At 48.2% G+C, this 22,165-nt stretch overlaps 2 protein-coding genes across 5 annotated transcripts in view; one reads left to right on the forward strand and one right to left on the reverse strand.

Annotated features, from left to right (window-relative positions):
* Window positions 1-1,331: 1,331 nt before the first annotated feature.
* TMEM53 (transmembrane protein 53) lies at window positions 1,332-20,169 on the reverse strand. 3 transcript variants are annotated; one of them, XM_012775958.2, is made up of 3 exons: window positions 19,974-20,168; window positions 6,402-6,523; window positions 1,332-3,400 (listed from the first exon to the last, which is right to left on the reverse strand). In XM_012775958.2, the coding sequence occupies exons 1-3, from the start codon at window positions 20,032-20,034 to the stop codon at window positions 2,747-2,749; spliced, it is 837 nt and encodes a 278-aa protein (XP_012631412.1). In that variant the 5' UTR covers window positions 20,035-20,168; the 3' UTR covers window positions 1,332-2,746. The 3 variants fall into 3 exon arrangements, with proteins under 3 accessions (XP_012631412.1, XP_012631411.1, XP_075853789.1); XM_012775957.3 differs by having other exon boundaries at window positions 19,962-20,167; XM_075997674.1 differs by lacking the exon at window positions 6,402-6,523 and having other exon boundaries at window positions 19,962-20,169.
* A 60-nt stretch (window positions 20,170-20,229) lies between these two features.
* Window positions 20,230-22,165, forward strand: part of ARMH1 (armadillo like helical domain containing 1) — a 51,530-nt gene continuing 49,594 nt past the window's right edge. The window contains exon 1 of one of the 2 annotated variants that reach the window (XM_012775952.3): window positions 20,230-20,359. The gene's annotated coding sequence lies outside the window, so the exon portion shown is untranslated. The other variant, XM_012775951.2, reaches the window with a different exon arrangement.

Consider the following 22,165-nt stretch of genomic DNA (forward strand, 5'->3'; position numbering starts at 1 on the left):
AAGGCGGGCAGGGTTGGTCTGCTCAGGGGCCCTGGAGCATTGGGCTGGGGTGGGGCTGGAGACCTGGGCTCCTGACTATTGATGGGTAGGGGCTCTAGGTTAATTCCTTATCGATGCAGAATCGTCAGCTCATTAATCACAGAAGAGGTCAGAGCTTGGGGGTACAGAGGGGATGCAAGCTGTATCCCCCAACCTAGGGCAGAAGCAGCTAAGCTTGGGTGAAAACACAAGCCCCAGGCTTCTATCCTTTTCTAGTCCCTGAAACATACCTGGGATCACTCCTGGGCTTTTGTTCTATTCTCTTCCTAGTGACCAACAGCCCAGTGTAGCTACTGCCTACATCCTCAAATGGAAAGAATAGAAACCCTTATTCTCCAAGGGAGACCCTCAAGTTGGGGAACTGAAGCTGGTCTACTAGCACTGGAGAAAAAGTACTTTGCCTAGTGGTCATGCCACAGCTTCCCACTGCCAGTGAAGCAGGGCAGCATCCTGGGTGCCTCCCAGGCAGGTGCTCACAGCTGCAGGTTAGTCTCCCCCACAACAGCTGTCAGGAAAAACAGGATCTAGGCCTCAGAACGTCTCCGTGACTCCAGATTTCCCTTTACGTCTCACATCTCCCCACATCCCCAGCTTTAGGCACCCCTTTCTCTGGGATGCCCTCGGTGACTACAGAACTGGGTCCAGGTAGCAGCTCCACCCACCTTGTACCCAGCTGAAGCACAGGAGACAAAATCATCCTAGGTTGGAGCCCATCAAAGGTCCTTCACAGCCCCATACCCAGCTTGATGAGACCAAAAATCTGGAACACAGGGATTCTGGCCTCTGTTGAGGTGAAGTGGAGCAGCGCCAGGGAAGGCTAAGGGTTTGGGGAAGTGGGTTTGGAAGAGTAGGTAGGAGGTTAGGGCAATGGAGATGAAAAGGACGTTCTTAAATGCCTAGTTCCCATCAGGCCGACTTCTTTTATGCCTCTCCTCCCCCTACCCTGGACTCAGTAGGTCCCTGATGGCTGGTTCTCCCCACCCTGGGGGCCATATGCTGTCTAATAGGGACATTAACCCAGAGCTGAAGCCTGCCCTGCTCTGGGAGTCTTGGGCTCTCATGGCACAGGCGACACTGCCACCTGTTGGCCGTGGCTAGGAATGCAGCCACCCGGCACAGGAATCACTGCCCCAGTAGTGGGGACTCCCAGAGGGCTGATGGGATGCAGAGTCCCTGAGAATATCAGGGTCAGCTTCCACACAGAGCTTTTCTAGCTGCCTTCTTGACTGCCTGTCAAACTTTTCAAAGCTCGCCCTGCCCCCCTAAGTCCCTTGATCACCACAGTATGCTCATTCAATCAACAAATATTTATTGATTATCTACTATGTGCCAACATTGTGCAGCAGTGACTTACAGAATGACAGATGGTACGGAACTGTAAGGCTGAAAACACCTGTCCTGCCTAGAGAGTATCCAAGAGGGTCTCTGTTTAAGGAGACAAAGGAGTTTGTTTTTTTGGCCAAAAATCCCCTTACCCTGTTTTGGTCTTTAGGGCTCCAGTTAGCCTGTTAGCTCCCATTTGAGTTCCAGTTAGCTCCCATTAAAGGGCTGCTGCCTTCCTGCTCCCCACTCCGTCTTGCAGCTTTCAGCTGGCAACTCTCCTGGATCCAGTGGCTTCCTAGCAAAGTGTGGAGCCGGGCAGGCCCCTGAACCTGCATCCTCAGCTCCCCTCCCAGGCAGCGCGGTCAGACCATGGGAATGTCCACTGTGGGGCTTTGCTGAGATCACCACCCGTATCCCCAGCCTGACCTGATCCCCAACCCAGAGTTACCCCTAGAGCACCTCCCCACAGAGCTCACCTTTCATTCAAGGAATCAAAACTCAACTCTGGCAAAGGGCATAAAGTTTTGGTTATGTAAGATGATTAAGTTCTAGATTATGGAAGATGCAAAATGACTGAATTCTAGAGATCTACTGTGCAACACTGTGCCTGTAATTAATAATGGGTTTATTAACTTTCAGTATATTGTCCACTTAAAATTTTGTTAAGAAGAGTAGATCTCATGTTGTGTTCTTATCATAATTTTTTTTTTTTTTTGAGACATAGAGTCTCGCTTTGTTGTCCAGGCTAGAGTGAGTGCCGTGGTGTCAGCCTAGCTCACAGCAACCTCAAACTCCTGGGCTCAAGCAATCCTACTGCCTCAGCCTCCCAGTTAGCTGGGACTACAGGCATGCACCACCATGCCCGGCTAATTTTTTTCTATATATTAGTTGGCCAATTAATTTCTTTCTATTTATAGTAGAGACGGGGTCTCACTCTTGCTCAGGCTGGTTTCGAACTCCTGACCTTGAGCAATCCGCCCGCCTCAGCCTCCCAGAGTGCTAGGATTACAGGCGTGAGCCACCACGCCCGGCTCCTTATCATAATTTTTAAAAAATCAACTCGGGCTCATCCTCAACCTCCCCCTTCCTGCTTTGTTAATCTCTACAGCCTAAATGCCATAAGAATCAGCAGCCTGATGGTTGCAGCTGTCCAAACACACCCAACTGCAAGGTCCCACAGACATATGCCCAGGCACTCCTGCCCCTTAGGATCCTGGGGTAAGCAGACCACCAGTTCCCCAGGACAGAGGCCCGCAGGAACTTTTTACTTACAGGAACACAAAGTCCCAAAGGGCCACAGGGAGCTGAACCGGAAGAGGGCCCCACAGATGTAGGTTGTGGGGAGGTATCAGACATTTATTTTGGGAGCAGAGGTGAGGTGGACTCAGCAGCGGACACAGCTGCGCATGAAGTTAACACAGAGGCTTGTGTAGTACGTAGGGTAGTCGCGAAGGTGGCTGACATGTGCAGATGACACAAAGTCCACAGAGCGCACTAGGACCTGGTGTGCCAGGCGTGCCTCCACCATGCGTTCCACGTCTCTGGCCAAGACTACCTCGTCTGCCCTTGAGTAGAGGTAGAGCTCAGGCCAGCGAGAACCTGCATCCTGTAGCCTGTCATAGAAGTGGGTGTGGAAGAGGGCTGTGAGTGGAGCAAGCAGGACGTGGAACAGGACTGCCACTAGGGCGAAGGCCACCAGGAGCGACAGGCGCAGTATGGCAGGCCGGTGCTCCAGGACGGCTGCCAGGGCCCGCAGAGCCCCTACCAGGTTGCTGTCGCCAGGACCACTGTCAAAAATGGTGCCCACCACACGCAGGTGGCAGAAGCGCTGATGGGTCTGTAGGAGCTCCAGCACATAGCGATACAGCATGACGCCAGCGTTGCTGAAGACGTGGAAGAGCAGGGGCTCCTTCTCAATCTCATAATCAAAAAGTAGCTCCAGCAGCTTTTGGGCCAAAACACGAAGTGAAGGGATGCCCAGGGACTCGGAGAAGAAGACCATGTGCCACGGGGCTGTGTATCGGATCACGATGCAGCCCTGGGAGAGAGGAGAGAGGCCTAGTCGGTTCTCACGGATAGGATGCAGTATGAGCTAAGGTCGGAGGGGCCCAGCAACCCCAACCTTCACAAGGCCCATAGAGTCCAGCAATGCGCTAGGCCTTGCTTTGGCCTGGATGCTGGCTCACTACTCACAAACACAGGTTCCTTGGACTAACTGCTTCATGCTGGCCAAGCTCTCTCAGCCTGGGATGCTATTTGAAACCTGGAGCCAGGAGCATGCTTTGGAGACATCTGGGCTGACCACTTTGTTCCCTCCCTGTCTGTCCCCCACTCCTCACCATCCTCCAGACCTTGCACATTTCAAGCATCACCACTTGGCTGTAGCCTGCCCTGGCGACTCCGCTCTACACTGTCCCTACCTCCCAGAGCCAAGTATCCCCATGAGACCAATACCTGAGAGAGAGCCTGCAGGACCCAGCCTTGACCACCAGAGGCCACTTCTGAGCCTGGCCCACATCACATCCATCTCTGGTCACTGTCACCTCCCTCCCCAGGGCCCTGAGAACAGAGTCCATACTCTTCTGAATCAGGAGCCTGACACCTGAATCTGTGTGGGTCCCAGGTCTGGGATCACTCCTCATGGTCGCCCTGAAATTCCAAATATAGTAAATGCTGTTGTTCCTCAAATTCTAAAATCTGGGCCCAAACTCCCTCTAGGCTTCTGTACCCCTCACTGCCTGGGCCAAGTGTGCCCCCAAATCTCCAAACAGGTCCCCATGTAGGCCAGTTGGAAAAGCCACCCTCCCAGCTGGGTGCGGTGGCTCACGCCTGTAATCCTAGCTCTCTGGAGGCCGAGGCGGGCGGATTGCTCAAGGTCAGGAGTTCGAAACCAGCCTGAGCAAGAGTGAGACCCCCGTCTCTACCATAAATAGAAAGAAATTAATTGGCCAACTAATATATATACAAAAAATTAGCTGGGCATGGTGGCGCATGCCTGTAGTCCCAGCTACTCGGGAGGCTGAGGTAGGAGGATTGCTCAAGTCCAGGAGTTTGAGGTTGCTGTGAGCTACGCTGACACCACGGCACTCACTCTAGCCTAGGCAACAAAGTGAGACTCTGAAAGAAAAGAAAAGAAAAGAAAGAAAAGAAAAGAAAAGAAAAGAAAAGAAAAGAAAAGAAAAGAAAAGAAAAGAAAAGAAAAGAAAAGAAAAGAAAAGAAAAGAAAAGAAAAGAAAAGAAAAGAAAAGAAAAGAAAAGAAAAGCAACCCTCCCTGGGTCCTAATCCCCTTTCATCTACCTGTTGCAGAGACTAAGGACCCTTTTTCGGGGGAATCCGAGTTGGGCAGGCTCTGGGGTCAGATAGGTCTGGGTTCAATTCCTGGCACCATCCCCTATTAACAGAATGGCAAAAGAGCACTTTACATCTTTCTGGGTCTGTATCCCCATCTCTAAATTGGGATGACACCCATCTCATAAGGTTATGGTGAAAATTAAATGAAAAGCAAAATGTTATCTCAAGTGACCAAAACAATACCTGGCACAAAGTAAACTCTCAACCAATAGCAGCAGTAATTAGTGGTGGCAGCAACAAGGAAAATTATATGGGCACAGTATTTGAACGACCCATAACCAAACAGGGATGGTCAGCTGAAGTAACCTGCCACCAACCACTGACCTCTTTCCTCCCTCCCTATACAACAACCCATATCCCAAAGACTCTTCCTATGGATTCAGCCATGCTCTCCAGGGGTTTCTTGTTCACCTTTGGCCACTCCGTCTTTTCTCAAAGGACCCTCTTCATCTTTCACCTTTTGAGTTTCTCGAGGCTCTGTCCTAGGCCCCCTTCTTTTCCTCTACACGCACCCAGGAAGATCTCATCACCCCAGAGCCTACGGATTCTCTTCTAGTGCTCCTGTCTAAAAAGACACACACCCCCTCCTCACCCTGAGGACCTCCCCAAGCCTCACCTCTTGACACTTGCCCTTTCTTTCATTCTCTGTTCTTGAACCCTCAACTATTCCTCTGTCTGTCCTCAAGGATCTTAGTCTAGAGGAGAAGCCAGACAGACAAGGCTAGCCCAGTGAGTAGAATTTAGAAGTAGCTGAAACTATACTTGCAGAGCAAGGCAATCTGTGAAAGGCAATGCCAGAGGACTAGCCTTATTGGTTGGGGGAGGCTTTCAGCTCAGAACTACATTTTTTCTCAAATGGTCTTCCATTCCAGGTGTGATCCAGCACACACCTTGGGCAGAGTGCAGATGTGGGTCAGTGGAAGGAGCCTGAGGGAATGGGGACATCAGCTGGCCCCTCTCCCAGGTGACTCCCACTGCTCAGTCCAGGGCTTCCCGCTGGTGGCTGGGGCTGTCTATACTGGTACCCCTGCAGAAGGCTGGCTTAGGGAGATTTGGGCTGAGGAAGGAAGGGCCAAGCCAGAGGCCAACAATGTGAAAGGGGATTCCAAAATATAACCAGGCCCTTCTAAGGTTCTCTCCATTATCACAACCTCTACATCCAACTCTTGGTGCCACTTAAGAAGCAGCAGAAATCTCTTTTCCAAGAGGCCTTACTGCTCTGGGAATGTGAAATGTGCCATGGTCCGTCCTGAGGCAGAAGCTCACCTGCTCAGAAAAGGAGTCAGTCCTGGGAGTACAAACTATGCCCAGCACACCCAGCCCAGGAACCAGCCACCCAGAGAAGGGTCATCCAGCCAGCAGGGACTTGAGGCCTGGGCTGATGGCATAACTAGGGGGCATATCAAGGCTGGGCTGCCCACTCTGGGGTTCAGGGAGCAAGAAAGGGGAAGCAGGTCAGGAAACTGAAGGGGCCAGACCAGGACCTCATGGAGCCCATGACACCATTATCATCCTCACAGGTTGTTCTTAATGCCATCCTTTGGCCTGCCACATAGGTGGTCAGCCTTCACTGACCACCCAGAGCAGCCCAGAGGTGAGGACAGCCAGAGGTTCTGAGTTCCCCACAGAGCAGCTGTAGATGGCAGGGCCCCAGTGGGGCCGGTGCCCACGTGCCTGTAGTACTCACCCTTTTGTGGTAGATGGCGCTGTACTTGGCAAGGTACTTGTCCCTGCAGCCACCCCATCCCAAGAGAATCACCACAGGCTGTCGAGTCCCCGCCTCCTTCCCACCTTGGCTGAGGCTGTTCTCTGAAACAAAGACACAGCAGAGTTGGGGTTGCGGATGGGCGTGACTAGCCAATCCAGCATCAGCACCGCTGTGGCTGCAGACAGGGAAGCAATGAGTGCCAGGCCCAGGCATCCTGCCAACCCTGTGCCCCCGGCTCCCACGGAGCTCCTTCCCATCCTTCTGCCCCAGCTGGGTCACTGGACAAACCCACACGAGCACACCTTTATTTAGTGACTCAAAGACAGCCCAGGCAAGGAAACTTGCCTTTTTCATGCCATTACACCTTCTTGTTTGTTTGTTTGTTTGTTTGTTTGTTTGTTTGTTTTGAGACAAAGTCTCACTTTGTTGCCCAGGCTTGAGTGAGTGCCGTGGCATCAGCCTAGCTCACAGCAACCTCAAACTCCTGGGCTCAAGCAATTCTTCTGCCTCTGCTTCCTGAGTAGCTGGGACTACAGGCATGCGCCACCATGCCCGGCTCATTTTTTCTATATATATTTTAGTTGGCCAATTAATTTCTTTCTATTTATAGTAGAGACGCTCATGCTCAGACTGGCTTCGAACTCCTGACCTCGAGCAATCCGCCCGCCTCGGCCTCCCAGAGTGCTAGGATTACAGGCGTGAGCCACCGCAACGGCCACCATTACACCTTCTAATGGCAAACTACGACCCCAGGGCCAAATCAGGCCCACTGTCTATTTTTGTATGGCCTGCAAGCTAAAATGGTTTTTACCTTTTTAAATGGTTAAAAAAATCAAAAGAATAAGAATATTTTGTGACACATGAAAATTACATGAAATTTAAAATTTCAGTGTCCACAAATAAAGTTTTATTGGAACACAGCCGCACTCATCCATTTACTTAGTGTCAATGGCTACTTTCACACTGAAGCAAAGGAGAGTAGTTACAAGATCATGTGGTTCACAAAGCCTAAAATATTTACTGGCCCATTACAGAAAAAGTTTGCCAGCCCCTGTTCTAATTCCAGGAGCAGATGGAAGGAAGAAGAGGGTCTTAAATAGAGAAATGGATAATAAGACAGAACAAGCAGGGACGTGAGGCAGTCTGACTCTGGCCCATACCAAACCACCCACCCTGTCCTGCCAGAGAATAGTAACAGCCTCTATTGATTGATTGCCTTATAGTATTTTTCTGAGGGTTAAACCTCAATCAATAACCCTCAGAAAAATACTATAAGGCAGGTACTAGGTACTGTTATTACAGATGAGGAAACTGAGGCAGAGTGAGGTTAAGTTACTTGCCTAAAATCACAAAGTTAGGAAGCAGAGCTAGGAATCTGGCCCCTGCTCCCCACCCTAAGCACTCGAGCACCTTCTGTGCTGCCGCCCCATCCACAGCTGGAAGCAGGTCTCCTTTGTGACGTCCAGGGAGGCACAAGCCAGCTGCCACCACCATGGCTGCGGCTTAAGAGGCCTCCCCGCAACCTTATCAAGCAAACCTCACCTCATTTCCCCTGCAAAGTGAACGCGCACACCCTCAGTGCGACTTCTGTACAAGGACTGTCTCTAGCTAGTCATCTGCCCTCCCCAAAGGGCCGGTACATACCCTTCCAAGGACCAACCCACTTGGCTATGCTCAGCTGCCACCCTGAAATTTATGGATGCCGGTGGTGACCTGGCAACAGTAAATTTCAAGGCTAGTTAAAAGGATGGTAAATATAAATCACTAACCTTTGGACAAAAGGAAGACAACAATTTCCTGTGGAAATTAATGTGATTGAAAAGTTCAATGTTCCTGCTCTCTAGCAGTGGTGACTCTGGCCTTCGGAGATTAACTGCCCACACCCACGGGGATCCCAGGCCGGGTTGCAACTCAGCCTGGAGCAGAAGCTGCCAGTGCCTCAGTCCCTTGCTGACACCCCTGCCAGCCCTCTGCTGATACTGGCCTTGGCCTCTGATGAGGGGGAGCCCCACAGCTCTAACTCTTGCTCCAAATACTCTCATCACTTTTCTCAGCCTACTGTCCCCGTCTCCCAGCAGGGCAGCCCTTTACCTGCACTGGCCTTCCTGGTGGAGGGGCCACGTCTGGGCCTCAGCCCAACCTTGTGCAAGGCTCAGGCTGAGGCGGCCTCACAGATAGAACCTGCCTTCCCATCTCCAAGGTCAAGCAGCTGGATTCCTGAGACCCACAATTCGCTGAGCAGAAGCTCCTCTACCCCTGCCTATAGGGTTTCCCTCCATGTGCCACCACCGAGACTCCCGCAAAGGGCTTCGGGACTTATCTCAAATACAAAGGCAACCAAAGAAGGTCCCATCCCCTGGTGGCCACCGAATGTCAAGGTCATTCCCCACCAGCAGAGATGGTACATTCCCAATTGCAGAAGGTTCAAACATATCCTACCTGGCCTCCAAACTGTGTCTCCCCCATGGCTGGGATTTATAACTCCTTTTGCTGGCACTCCTGGCTTCTCCTACTCAGGCAAGAATGGCTCTTCATCCGATGTACGTCTACCTCAGTTTCTCTGAAGAAACCCTCAGAACACTGGCACCCTGGACACACTGCCTACTCCCAGAGCCCAGAGCCATGGAAAGAAGCTTTCCATGACATTCTTAAAGGGAGGGAACTGGTCCCTCTGCTCTCCAGCCAAATAGTCAAGGCTGCCCCCTAAGCTACAAGGTACTCTTTCTACCCATGGGCATCCCCCACACCCCTTACACATTCTCCTCCCGGTGCCCTACCCTCCATGCCCATGACCTTCTCCCCGCTGGAGCCATGCTGCCCCTCCTGATTTGACACATGGGGTATTATAATTCTGGAAAATCCAAGGTGCTCTGGGAACATGCCAGGTAGACAGAGGGCAGGGGCAGGGGGTTGTGGAAATGTCACAGTCAGCCTGGGGCACAGCAACCAGTCCTGGAGGGCTAGAATCCCAAGTGAAGGAGGAGCAGTGGTCAGAAGAGCTGCCAAGAGCAGGACTGAGGCCTGATCCTGCAGGGCCCGCATGCCATGCTCAGGTTTTTATTTATTTATTTATATTTTAGAAACAGGTCTCACTCTGTCACCCAAGCTGGTGTGCAATGGTGTGATCATAGCTCACTGAAGCCTCGAACTCTGGGGCTCAAGCCATCCTCCCACCTCAGCCCCCAGTAGCTGGGACTACAGGCACGCACCACCACACCTGGCTAATTTTTTTTTTTTCTGTAAAGACAGGGACTTGCTATATTGCCTCAACTAGTCTCAAACTCCTGGCATCAAACAATCCTCCTGCCTCAGCCAACCAAAGTGCAGGGGTTACAGATGTGAGCCACTGCAGCCAGCCCAGGAGTCAGGATTTTATTCCATAGCAGTGAAGAACAAATGAAGAGGCTGAAATGGGAGAGTGGCACGATCCAGTCTGTATTGATTAATGACTTACACAATCATGTGTTTAATGTCTGTTTCTTTTCCCTTAACCAGCAGGTTCCGTGAAGGCAGGAAACTGGTCTGTCATGTTTATCGCCACATCCCCAATGGCCAGCACGGTAGCCGGCCCATGCATCACTCGGTGGATACGAGCTGAATGAATGAACACATGGTTGTGAAGTGAAGGATGGATCTAAGGATAAAGAGCTGGCATTCCTCTTGTTCCCCATTGCCCTTTCCAGAGCAATAAATGTAACTGCTCTGGCTATTGTTATTTATTGCCACATCTGGATCATGATTCCTACACTCTCTTATGCAAACCCTTGCTCCTGTCTTGCTCATTCCACTAGCCATGTCACCCTCTCCTGTTGCTGACATACCCTAGCCTCTGGCAGCTGCCCTTGAGGCACCGAAAACTTTGGGCCCTGGTTCAGTCTCCCACTCTATTCCAAGATTTACTGGGACTCTGCACAGGCAATCAGATACACTTTGTTCCTAAACCCTTACAAACCTGGCTCAGCAAACACATACAGCATTGTGTGTCAGGCACTGTTCTAAGCACTTTACACAGCAACTCATTTAATCTTCACAACACCTCTAGGAGTAAGAAACTGTTACTATTCTCATTTTACAGATGAAAAACTGAGGCACAGAGGTAATAAATTACTTGCTCAAAGTTATACAACTAATACGCAATAAAACTGAAATCAAAACCCAGGTGATCTGACTCTAAAGACCACATCGGATCCACTGCCCTAGCTAGCCCCTTGGGCAACAAAACCCAAGCCCCTGCTCTTGACCAAATCTGCACTGTCTCAGCTCCAAATCTGTACACACGGCTGCCTCCAATACATCAACAGACCCAACACTGACCCCATCCACCTGCTCCTCCTCGGGAACTGGCCACCCCAGCCAGACCTCAGCATATGCTGCCTCATTCTGTCCTGCAACCATCCTAGGCATTGGCTACTATTCCTATCCTCATAGTTTTCTTATTTTACAGACAAGAAAACAAAAACACAGAGAAGTTAAGTCCCTTTCCTTCAAGAACACTTGGAAGTGGCAGACCCAGCAGCCACTCTCTGACCACCATGCTATACTGCCTCTACCTTTAGGACTGTGCACATGCTCTTTATTTCCTAGCCCAGTCTGCTGATGCACAATGTTTATGCTTTGCTAATGCCCACTCCACCTACAAAGTCAGCTCACTGTTCACTTCCAGGAGGAAGGCCCTTACAAACCCTTTCTTATCATCACCACCCCAAATCATCAGACTGGGTTAGGTGTCCCTTCTCTGTACTGCCACCCACCACCACCATGCCATTACACTCAACACGCTGTATGGATAGCATTCATTAGGAACTTGTAGGAGGCTACTGTAACATGCAATGCAAGAGACGGCAAAGGCCTGAACCAGAGCTATATACAGGAAGGTAGGGAGGGGAAGGAGAATGACAGGGAGAAGACAGAGTCACAAGAATTTTGGAACATGTATCAAAAGTCTCAAAAAACACGCAACCTTTGACTTTTCTAAGAAAGAAAAACGTTGAATTACATGGAAATATTCGATAATACATTAAGCAGATCATAGACATAAATGCAAGAGCTAAAACTATAAAACTCTTAGAATAAAACATAGGAATAAATCTTTGTGACCTTGGATTAGGTAACAGTTGCTTAGATGTGACACCAAAAGAACAAGGAACAAACAAACAAAATAAATAAATTGAGACTTCATCAAAATTAAAAACTTTTATACTCAAAGGACACAGTAAAAAAATGGAGAAAATATTTGCAAATCATAGATCTGATAAATAGTGTATGTCTCCATTATATATAAAAACTCTTACAATTCAACAATAAAATAAGAAATAACCTAATTTTTAAATTGACAAAGTATTTAAAGAGACATTTCTCCAAAGAAGATATATACATGGCCAATAAGCACATAAAAAGATGCTTGACATCATAGTCATTAGGGAAATTAAAATCAAAACCACTATGAGGTGTCACTCTATACCCACTAAAATGGATATAATAAAAAAGTCAGATAATAAACAAACACTGGTAAGGATGTGGAGAAATCAGAATCCTTGTACACTGCTGGTGGGAATGTAAAGATGGTGCAGACACTTTGGAAAACAGTATGGCAGTTCCTCAAAAAAATTAAACATAGCGTTACCATATGACCCAGCAATTCCACTTCTAGGTAGAATTGAACTGAAACAGAACTGAAAACATATGCCCACACAAAAACATGTACAGAATGTTCCTAGCAGCATTATTCACAATAGCCAAAAGGTGGAAACAATCCTATAATCTGTGAATGCATAAATAAAATGTGATACATCAACATAATGAAATACTACTTGGTCATAAAAAGGAATGAATACAAAGACATGCTACAGCATGGATGTACATTGAAAACATCATGCTAAGTCAATGTAGTCAGACACAAAGGGCCACAAATTATGATTCCATTTATATAAAATATCCAGAATAGGCAAATCCACAGAGACAGAAAGTAAATTAGTCTTTGCCAAGGGCTGGGGGGGAGAAGTAATAGGGAGTTACTACTAATGGGTATGCAGTTTCTTTTTCAGGTAATAAAAATGTTTTGAATTAGATAGTGGTTATAGTCTCACAATTCTGTGAACATACTAAAAATCAATTAATTGCACATTTTAAAAGGGTAAATTTTATGGTATATGAATTATATCTCAATAATGCTATTATTCTAAAAAATAACAGTAATACATTAAATGAAAAAACAAGTTGCAAAGCAGTATCACAACAGAATACCCTTCTTTTTTTTTTTTTTTTTTTGAGACAGAGTCTCACTTTGTTGCCCAGGCTAGACTGAGTGCCGTGGCGTCAGCCTAGCTCACAGCAACCTCAATCTCCTGGGCTCAAGCGATCCTGCTGCCTCAGCCTCCCGAGTAGCTGGGACTACAGGCATGTGCCACCATGCCCGGCTAATTTTTTCTATATATATTAGTTGGCCAATTAATTTCTTTCTATTTATAGTAGAGACGGGGTCTTGTTCTTGCTCAGGCTGGTTTGAACTCCTGACCTCGAGCAATCTGCCCGCCTCAGCCTCCCAAAGTGCTAGGATTATAGGCGTGAGCCACCGCACCTGGCACAGAATACCCTTCTATTTATCTACACACACTCACACATTTTTTTTTTTTTTTGCATAGGAAAAAAACATTAAGTTAAGGCAGTAGAATTGCTTGATGCCAGGAATTTGAAATCACCTTGGGCAATATAGCAAGACTCCATTTTTTTTTTTTTTTTTTGAGACAGAGTGTCGCTTTGTTGCCCAGGCTAGAGTGAGTGTCGTGGCGTCAGCCTAGCTCACAGCAACCTCAAACTCCTGGCTCAAGCAATCCTCCTGTCTCAGCCTCCCAAGTAGCTGGTACTACAGGCATTCGCCACCATGCCCGGCTAATTTTTTGTATATATTAGTTGGCCAATTAATTTCTTTCTATTTATAGTAGAGACGGGGTCTCGCTCTTGCTCAGGCTGGTTTCGAACTCCTGACCTCGAGCAATCTGCCCGCCTCGGCCTCCCAGAGAGCTAGGATTACAGGCGTGAGCCACCGCGCCTGACCAAGACCCCATTTTTACAAAACAATTTTTAAAAATTAGCTGGGCATCGCGGCATGCACCTGTAGTTCCAGCTACTTAGGGAGGCTGAGGCAGGAGGATCATTTGAGTCCAGGAGTTCAAGGTCACAATGAACAATAATCATGCCACTGCACTCTAGCCTGAGCAACAGAGCGAGACCCTGTCTCTAAAATAATAATAATAATAATAATGCATTAAATATTAATAGCAATTATTTCTGGGATCAGAGGCAATTTTTTTCATGATTTTTGTACCCATTTTCTAAAACCAATATGTATAACTTTTGCAATGAAAGTTAAAAAGATATTTCAAACAATGACAACAGGGGAAGTGGTCCTGCAGAGTCAAAAGCAGTTGAAAAGTCAAAAGGATCATGGATGCTCCTTGGCAATGAGGAAGTATTCCTTTCAACCTGGGCACTTCTTGAGCAACCTGCAAAACAATCTAATTTCACAGGCTTCCTGTCCTCTAGAATTTCTCAACAAATAACACTGACACTAATACAAGAATTACAAATACATATATTGTACCACAGTTCAAGTCATAAAACTAAAACATAAATTAGATTGTGTATATCCCAGGGGCATACGGGGAAGACAAAGGGAAGGGCAGACAAGGCATAGGGTTCTATGGTACAGTGTGTGCTTTCTCATTTGCAAGCCTGAATCAAAATACAAAGAACCAATGTTTTCTTTTTAAAATGCAAAGAATAAATGGGACCTTAATTTTTTCTACTCCCCAGAAATACTTTCTAAAGTCTCACAGTACCTATATTTAAACCAAAGAGCTTTATTTTAAATTTATTGTTTGAAATAACAGCATAGTAGAGTAGTATCCTAAGAGCACATATTATACAAAATTTTAACCCCTAATTGGGTTCAAATCTCTGCCTCTACCACTTAATAACTATGACACAGACCTTAAGCAATTTCCCGATCTGTGAAATGGGGGTAATAATACAAAGGATTAAATAAGATAATGACAACAGAGAGCCTTAGTATGGTACCTTTCACAAGGAAAGCATTCAATAAATTGAAATTATTATTACTTCACAAGTAATGAATGCTCACTGTAGAAAAAGTAGAAAATGAATATCTAATAAAATTGGAATCAGGCCGGGCGCTGTGGCTCACGCCTGTAATCCTAGCTCTTGGGAGGCCGAGGCGGGCGGATTGCTCAAGGTCAGGAGTTCAAAACCAGCCTGAGCAAGAGCGAGACCCCGTCTCTACTATAAATAGAAAGAAATTAATTGGCCAACTGATATATATATAAAAAAAATTAGCCGGGCATGGTGGCGCATGCCTGTAGTCCCAGCTACTCGGGAGGCTGAGGCAGAAGGATCACTCAAGCCCAGGAGTTTGAGGTTGCTGTGAGCTAGACGCCACGGCACTCACTCTAGCCTGGACAACAAAGCGAGACTCTGTCTCAAAAAAAAAAAAAAAAATTGGAATCATACTGTTTGTAATCTGCTTTCTTCCGTTTAGCAATATATTGTGAACATCTTTTCCTGTCAGTTTATATATTTCTACACCATTATTTTTAGTGGCTGCAGAGTGGCTGTAGAATGTTTCATAATTCATGGTGACCAATCTCCCATTATTAGACATGATGTTGTTTCCAATTTTTTGCTGTTATAAAAATACTTTAATGTATACTCCTTTCTTTGTGCATATCCCTAATTGTTTCCTAGAAATAGCATTATATTCAGGCAGCCCTTCCTAATGGCAACTGAAATATTTTCATGCACAGCTTTGGAGTAAGGCTCTAGAGCTGAAATCTGGAATTACTTTGAACAAGATATTTTACCTCCCCTTAAGCGTCTGTTCCTCATCTGTAAAACAGGATTAAGAGTACTCCCTACTTCACAAGGTGGCTGTGAGGATTAATAAAATAATGAAAGGAGTTCCTGGCTGGCCTGGCATGTGGATAGGGCATGGTTAACAGTTTAAGTACAGCAGACACTCAAAGACGAGGAGGCCTGCAAAACCCTTTTGCATCCGGTCTGAATCTCAAATCAGGTTCTAGTACAGCATCTGGCATAGAACAGACACTTAGAAAGGGTTCTTTATCACTGGGTGAAAGAAAAGAGATCATGATTCAAAAAATAAATGAAGCTCCTCTGTTTAAAGAAGAAAAAACAAGGCCTTTGGGGTCCACACAGACAAGATGAGGATCAAGTCCCACCTGACTCCTCCCCTGGGTCTTTGAGGCCTGTCTGGTATGACAGCTCTTAAGGTTTTCATTTCATTAGCTTCATACCAGGACCCTGCTGCTCCCTCCAGCCTCCTTGCAATCCTCCCTCAGGGACCTCTGCACTTTCTCCCATCCAAGTAGTAACCAGGGCCAACCCTGCTTAGCTTCCAAGATCAGACAATATCAGGGAGATTAGGCACATTCAGGGTAGTAAGGCCATAGACCTGACTTCTGCACTTCCTGCTGCTCACCAGGGATCTGTCAGCCTTCTGAAACTTCAGGTCCAGCTTGGGCTGCTCTTCTCTAGGAATCCTCCCTTACCACAGGGCCCACCACGGTGGCCCAGACCCTTCAGCACTGTTTCCCATGTGCCAGTGAAAGCTTCCTGAGGGTTAAGAAGATGTCTACATTTCTTGGAACCACACAGTGGTTTGCAAAACAGCAGGCTCACGAGCCTAGGGAATTAAAACCCCTCAAGTCCCCTCTCTGTGATCCCCTTAAGGCCTTCTGTTTATTCTAAGAGCAAAACTCTTGTACCAGCCCCAGGGCTCCAGCCCCAACAATTCTATGAATGAATTTTTTTTTAAATGTTTACTGAACATGAGAGCAACATGGTGCCTTTAAGAAGGCAGCTGGGGCCAGCCACAGTGGCTCACCCCTGTAATCCTAGCACTCTGGGAGACGAAGGCAGGAGGATCGTTTGAGCTCAGGAATTGCAGACCAGCCTGAGCAACAGTGAGATCCCATCTCTACTAAAAAAAAGTAGAACGAGGCTGGCTGGGCGGGCTCACGCCTGTAATCCTAGCTCTTTGGGAGGCTGAGGCAGGAGGATTGCTCAAGGTCAGGAGTTTGAAACCAGGCTGAACAAGAGTGAGACCCTGTCTCTACTATAAATGAAAAGAAATTAATTGGCCAACTAATATATATAGAAAAAATTAGCCAGGCATGGTGGCGCATGCCTATAGTCCCAGCTACTCGGGAGGCTGAGGCAGCAGGATTGCTTGAGCCCAGGAGTTTGAGGTTGCTGTGAGCTAGGCTGATGCCAAGGCACTTACTCTAGCCTGGACAACAAAGCGAGACTCTGTCTCAAAAAAAAAAAAAGTAGAGAGAGATTAGCTGGACAACTAAAAAACAAACAAACAAATAAACAATAACAACAACAACAACAAAAAAAATATATATATATATATTAGCCAGGCATGGTGGCGCATGCCTGTAGTAGTCCCAGCTACTCGGGAGGCTGAGGTGGGAGGACCGCTTGAGCCCAGGAGTTTGAGGTTGCTGTGAGCTAGGCTGACACCACAGCACTCTAGCCCTGGCAACAGAGTGAGACTCTGTCTCAAAAAAATAAGAAAAAAGAAGGCTACTGGCCTACTAGCAAGCAAGAGGGGACCTGGGTGGGACTTGGCTAACCATTCTTTAGATGGGAGGAGGGACAGCATAGCCTGGGCCTGGGACGTCAGAGTAGCTCTAGCTTGGCCCCCCAGTGCTGCTAAGGTTCTCCATTCAGCTCACTTGGCACCTCATCCCTGCAAGGCCCCAGCAACAGTGAGTGAAACCAAGAAAAGTACTACAGCGAGAGGATAGCACAGCTATTAGAGCCCCAGGGGAGAATCTTCCCCAAAGAAATAGAAGCTGAGTATTAGGAGAGGTAGGGGATCACTGGCCCAGGGAAGAGAGGGAGAGGGCAGATTCTGGGCTAAAGGAACGGCTTCAGCAAAGGCCTGAGCAGATTCTTCTTGGCATGAGCAGCCACAGGCACTAGCTGGGGGATTCCCAGCAACAGGATCCTGGATTCCGGGGATCACAGCGTTGTGACCTCCTTCTGCAGGGTTCTACAACCTCCGGCTCCACACTGGGGCATGCAATGTGAGAGGGAATGGCATGATGAGTTAGAGCTGGTCAGAAGGAGCAATCAGGAAAAGTAGGAATAATTGGAGGTCTTGGAGGCATTTCCCATACAGAATAGAGATTTGCAAAAGGCATGAAGCCTTCCTCTTAAAAAAAGGATCAGAGATTACCCACTACAACCCTTAACCCTGCAGTTACCACATCATTTTGAAACCAACTGCTTATAAACCCTCACCCCCTCCCCAAAACCTCAGCTCCCCCAAGGGAGCCTGTGCGTGAGTCACTTCTGAGGCGCCAGCAACTAACCCACGGCCAGGATACAGCAAGTGCTGAACTGAGAGCGGAAATGACAGGAAGGTCAATTATGGCTCAGGAAAGGTAAGTGCTTTCTAACAATCCTAGTTGCCTCTAGCAGACCAGGATATTTGGGCGGAAACATTCTGTCAGGGAAAGTCTGCTAGCAATGGAATGCTAACAGAGGAATGCAGAACAAAAAGGCCCCCTGAGATTTCTTTCTGTTCTAAGACCCAGCCTCCTGACGCACTGCAGTGGACCCAGGAGAGGAAATGCTCTGAGGGCACCTGCTCAGTGCCAGGCACACACGTGCAGTCACTGCCTTGTTAACCCCCGCAGTCCTGTGAGGTAAGCACTATTATTATTCCCATTTGCAATGGAGGAATCTGAGGCTCAGGGAGATTCAGTAACTTGCCAAAGACAGAGCTAGGAAGATGTGGAGGTGAAATATGAACCAAGACCACCAGGCTGCCCACCTGGGCTTGGGCTGAGAGAGAGCAGCTGCCTTCCTGGCTGTGCAGGAGGCAGCTCCATGCCCTTGGAGCAGCTGAAGGCTCTCCAAGGGCAATACTATTAACTGACTTCATCTCCTGATGATGCCAAAACTTGTCAAAAGTACTTTTACATCTACAAGCCTAAGAGCCCTAAACTAACAGATGCAACACTAGGGAAAAACAGCTGGTCTGAAGCCATCTGTTCCCTGGGAGCCTAGGGGCTGCCCTCTCCTCCTAGAATCCAACGAAGGAACACAAGATGCTATGGAGGGGTCTGGGAAGGCTCTCCTGGAGGAGGCAACATCTGAACTGAGACTTCAATGATGAGCTGGACAGGCATGGGCAGTGAGGGCAGCAGTCGGGAAAGGGCATCCCAGACAGAGGAAACGGCAAGAGCAAAGGCAGAGAAGCAAGAAGCGTGTGGAGAATCACAAGCCGTTTGAGGTTACCAGAACATAAAATTCAAATTGAACAGGGGAAGGACAAAGTGATCAAAGATGTAAGCAGGGGCTACTAAATTATGAAGGATTTTGAATGCTATGCTAAGGAATTTGGACTTGATTTATCCTGAAGGCAATAAGGAGCCACTGAAGGGTTTTATGCAGAGCAGTGATAAGATCACACCTCTGCATCAGGAAGATCACTGGGGAACATAAGCTGAGCTGCTGGCAGTGAGACTGCAGGTGTGAAAGTAATGCTGGAGTAATGCAGGCTGTTCAACGCTGTTCCTACTTCAAGGATCCATAATTCCCAATAGGGCCAAACTTTCCACTCACTGGGCCCCCAAACCCATTCACACTGTCATGGACACAGGCCTGTTTAAAAGCTACTAATTCTGTGGAGTCTCCCACACATCTTTCTTTAATGACAAGACTGCAGGAGGAGAAACAATGCTAATCCCAAATGCCAATTACTGAATTCACTCCACACCAGGCACTATGCCAGGTCCTTTACACAAACAATCTCAGGTGTGCACTCAACAACCCTATGAGGTAGGTGATTGTTGTTACCCACATTTGGCAGAGGAGGAAATTTAAGTTCAGAGAGCATAGCTTACCAAAGGTCATCCATCTACTAAAGGGACGAGTCGGGATTTCAACCGAGTTCTACCTGTTGGCAGAGACTGCACTGTTAACCACTGCTGGAGAGGGAGGGCTGAGGATTCTGAGTCCTAGAGACCCTGTGAGCACACCGCCCCCACCTCTGCCCCAGATCCTTCAGGAAAATAATAGGTCAGACTCCTACCCACAACCGCCAAAGAGAGGCTAGACGTGGGAAGCCCGATCCCAAACAAAGGGATCAGGAAGGACTCTGCTCTCAGCAGTCTTCAGCTACAAGGAGAGAAACAAGGGCACGACCCGAGAAACCCGGACTGGAAAGACAGAAAAAAAGGGCCCCAACCCAACAGCTGACACGGAAAAGGGGCGGGGCTCCGAAAGGAGGCGCATTCGGGGCGGGGCTTAAAGGGGGCGGGGCTCTCTGGGCCCCACAAAGCCTGGGACCTGCGGGACCGTACGAGGGGGCGGGCCGCGAGAGGGCGGGGCCGCGAGAGGGGCGGGGCCGCGAGCGGGGCGGAGCTACAGCCGCGCTCGCAACCCACAGACTCGTTAGGTCACCTCCCCACTACCGGACCCGACCTTGTTCCATACTCTGGCTCCAGCAGGGCTGATCCGGGATCTCGATGGTGTAGTCCAGCTCAGCTGAAGCCATGGTGAAGGCGCCGGCCCTCAGTACTGGCCTCCCGCCGGAACTCCCTCTTGTGCACCCGTGCCTCACTCGGGCGCCTCCTGGGCACCGCCCAATCACCACCCACCTCCCCGACACTGCCCAATCCCTGCGCCGTGCTCTGTGACCTCCCGCCCTAGCAACCACCAAGTCGCTCTCACAGCCTCTCACCGCACCACACTAGCTCTGCTCTAGCAACCATGCCCCGCCCCACCCTAGCCCTGGCCCTCAGCCATTGGCTGGCTCTCTTGATCTGGATCAGGTATTGGTCAGCCGGGACGCCGGTCAGGAAGAGTCCCCACCCTCTTGGGTAGGTGAGAGTCCGCGGGAGAGTTGCTGTATTCCGGGAATGGGGAGGGTCTTTCGTCCAAGCGGAGTCTTACTACGTTGCGGAAGGCAGTACACTTTGACTTGCACCGTCTAGCTACCTCTGCAGTCCTCTACCAGCCGCAGCTCCGAGGGCTGGAGGTAGAAAACCGTACAGAACGGCCTAGGGGGCGCGTGCTCACCCATCCTCCACGCAGGGGGGTCTGACTAGGCGGGTGGGTGGGAGGCGGTCTTCAGTTGATGATTTTAGAGAATGCTATATTTGTGGGGGACACCAAAGGGCTGGGGAATACAGCTTTCTTGTATTTGTCCATGGGTTCAACAAATACTTAGTGAGCATCTGTTATGTGGCAGAGATTGGACTAGGTGAGGTTCCTTGGGCACTAGTGAAGATCTAGCTTCATGTTTTAATGGAAGAGGGAGAGAAACCATGCCAATTCTGTGTGGGGAATAAATACTACAGAAGAGTAAGGATAGAGCTCAGAATAGAGAGAAGGCATTTATGGCAGTGAGAATGGCTCCTGAGCTGGGCCTTGAAAAACTTGAGGAGGTAAGGAGGGAAGAGGACTCCTTGGAGGAACTCAAAGAGGGGAAAGTGAGGGACGAGTGCCAGAAATTACATGCTGCATCTTTTGGCCAGAGGAGAGACTAATGTGAGAGAAATCTGGGAAGAACAGTTAGGCACAGATCCTGGAAAGTCTTTGATGCCAAGCTCAGCTCTGTTATAAGTAGATCTTGTTGATGGTAAAATTTTTCCACTGCATTTTATACCTATGGGACACAAACTTTAGACTTTACTCTGATGAAGTAGGAAGTCATTGCAGGGCTTTAAGCAGGAAGGTAACAATTAGATTTGTTTCTTAGAAAGATCAGTGCAGAGAATGAATTGGGGTTTGGGAGGAGGGAGACCAGTGAGGAAGTTGTTTTAATACTGAGAAAGAAGCTGGGCACAGTGGCTCTCGCCTGTAATCCCAGCACTTTGGAAGGCTAAGGCTGGAGGATCACTTAGGGCCTCATAGGCTTGGGCAACATAGTGAGACCCCCATCTCTACAAAAAACAAGAAAAATTAGCTGGGCATGGTGGTGTATACCTGTTGCCCCAGCGACTGTGGAGGCTGAGGCAGGAGGATTGCCTGAGTTTGAGGCTGCAGTAAGCTGTGATCACACCACTACACTCCAACCTTGGCAACAAAGAGAGACCCTGTCTCTAAAAAGAAAATAGTAGGGAAGAATTATGGTGGCATAAAGCATGGTGTGCCAGCTGAAATGGAGAGGAAGGGATGGCTAGAGAAAACTGGACTTGGTGACTGGGTGGGTGTGGGGAAGTAGAAAAAACGAATGATGACTTCTCGATTTCTGGTTTGGGCAAACAGGAAGGAGAGGAAGCAGGATTTTTAGGAAGGAGTCAGTTCTGGGCATGGTCAATCTGAGGTGCCAATGGAATATCCAAGTGGAGATGTCCATGAGGAGGTTGAATATGCCTGACTAGAGTTCACAAGATAACTGGAAGTAGAAATGTGAGTGTGTGTAGGGGCTTATAGATGCCAACCACAGCAGATTTGTTGGGCTTGCCTAGGGAGTATGTGTAAAGTAAAAAGAGAAGATGGCCTACTGTAGAGCCCTAATAAACACCTAAGTTTGAGGGTCTAGCAAAGGAGAATGAACCTACAAAGGTAATTGAGATGGAGTGTCCAAAATGTAAAAAGATCAGTAGTAAAATGTGGTGTTTCAGAAGCCAAGTAAAGAAAGTGTTGAAGGCTGATGGCTAATCAAGTAAAATAAAGTCTAA

The sequence above is a fragment of the Microcebus murinus genome, chromosome 2, assembly GCF_040939455.1.
Source record: "Microcebus murinus isolate Inina chromosome 2, M.murinus_Inina_mat1.0, whole genome shotgun sequence".
In the NCBI taxonomy this organism is placed as follows: Eukaryota; Metazoa; Chordata; class Mammalia; order Primates; family Cheirogaleidae; genus Microcebus; species Microcebus murinus.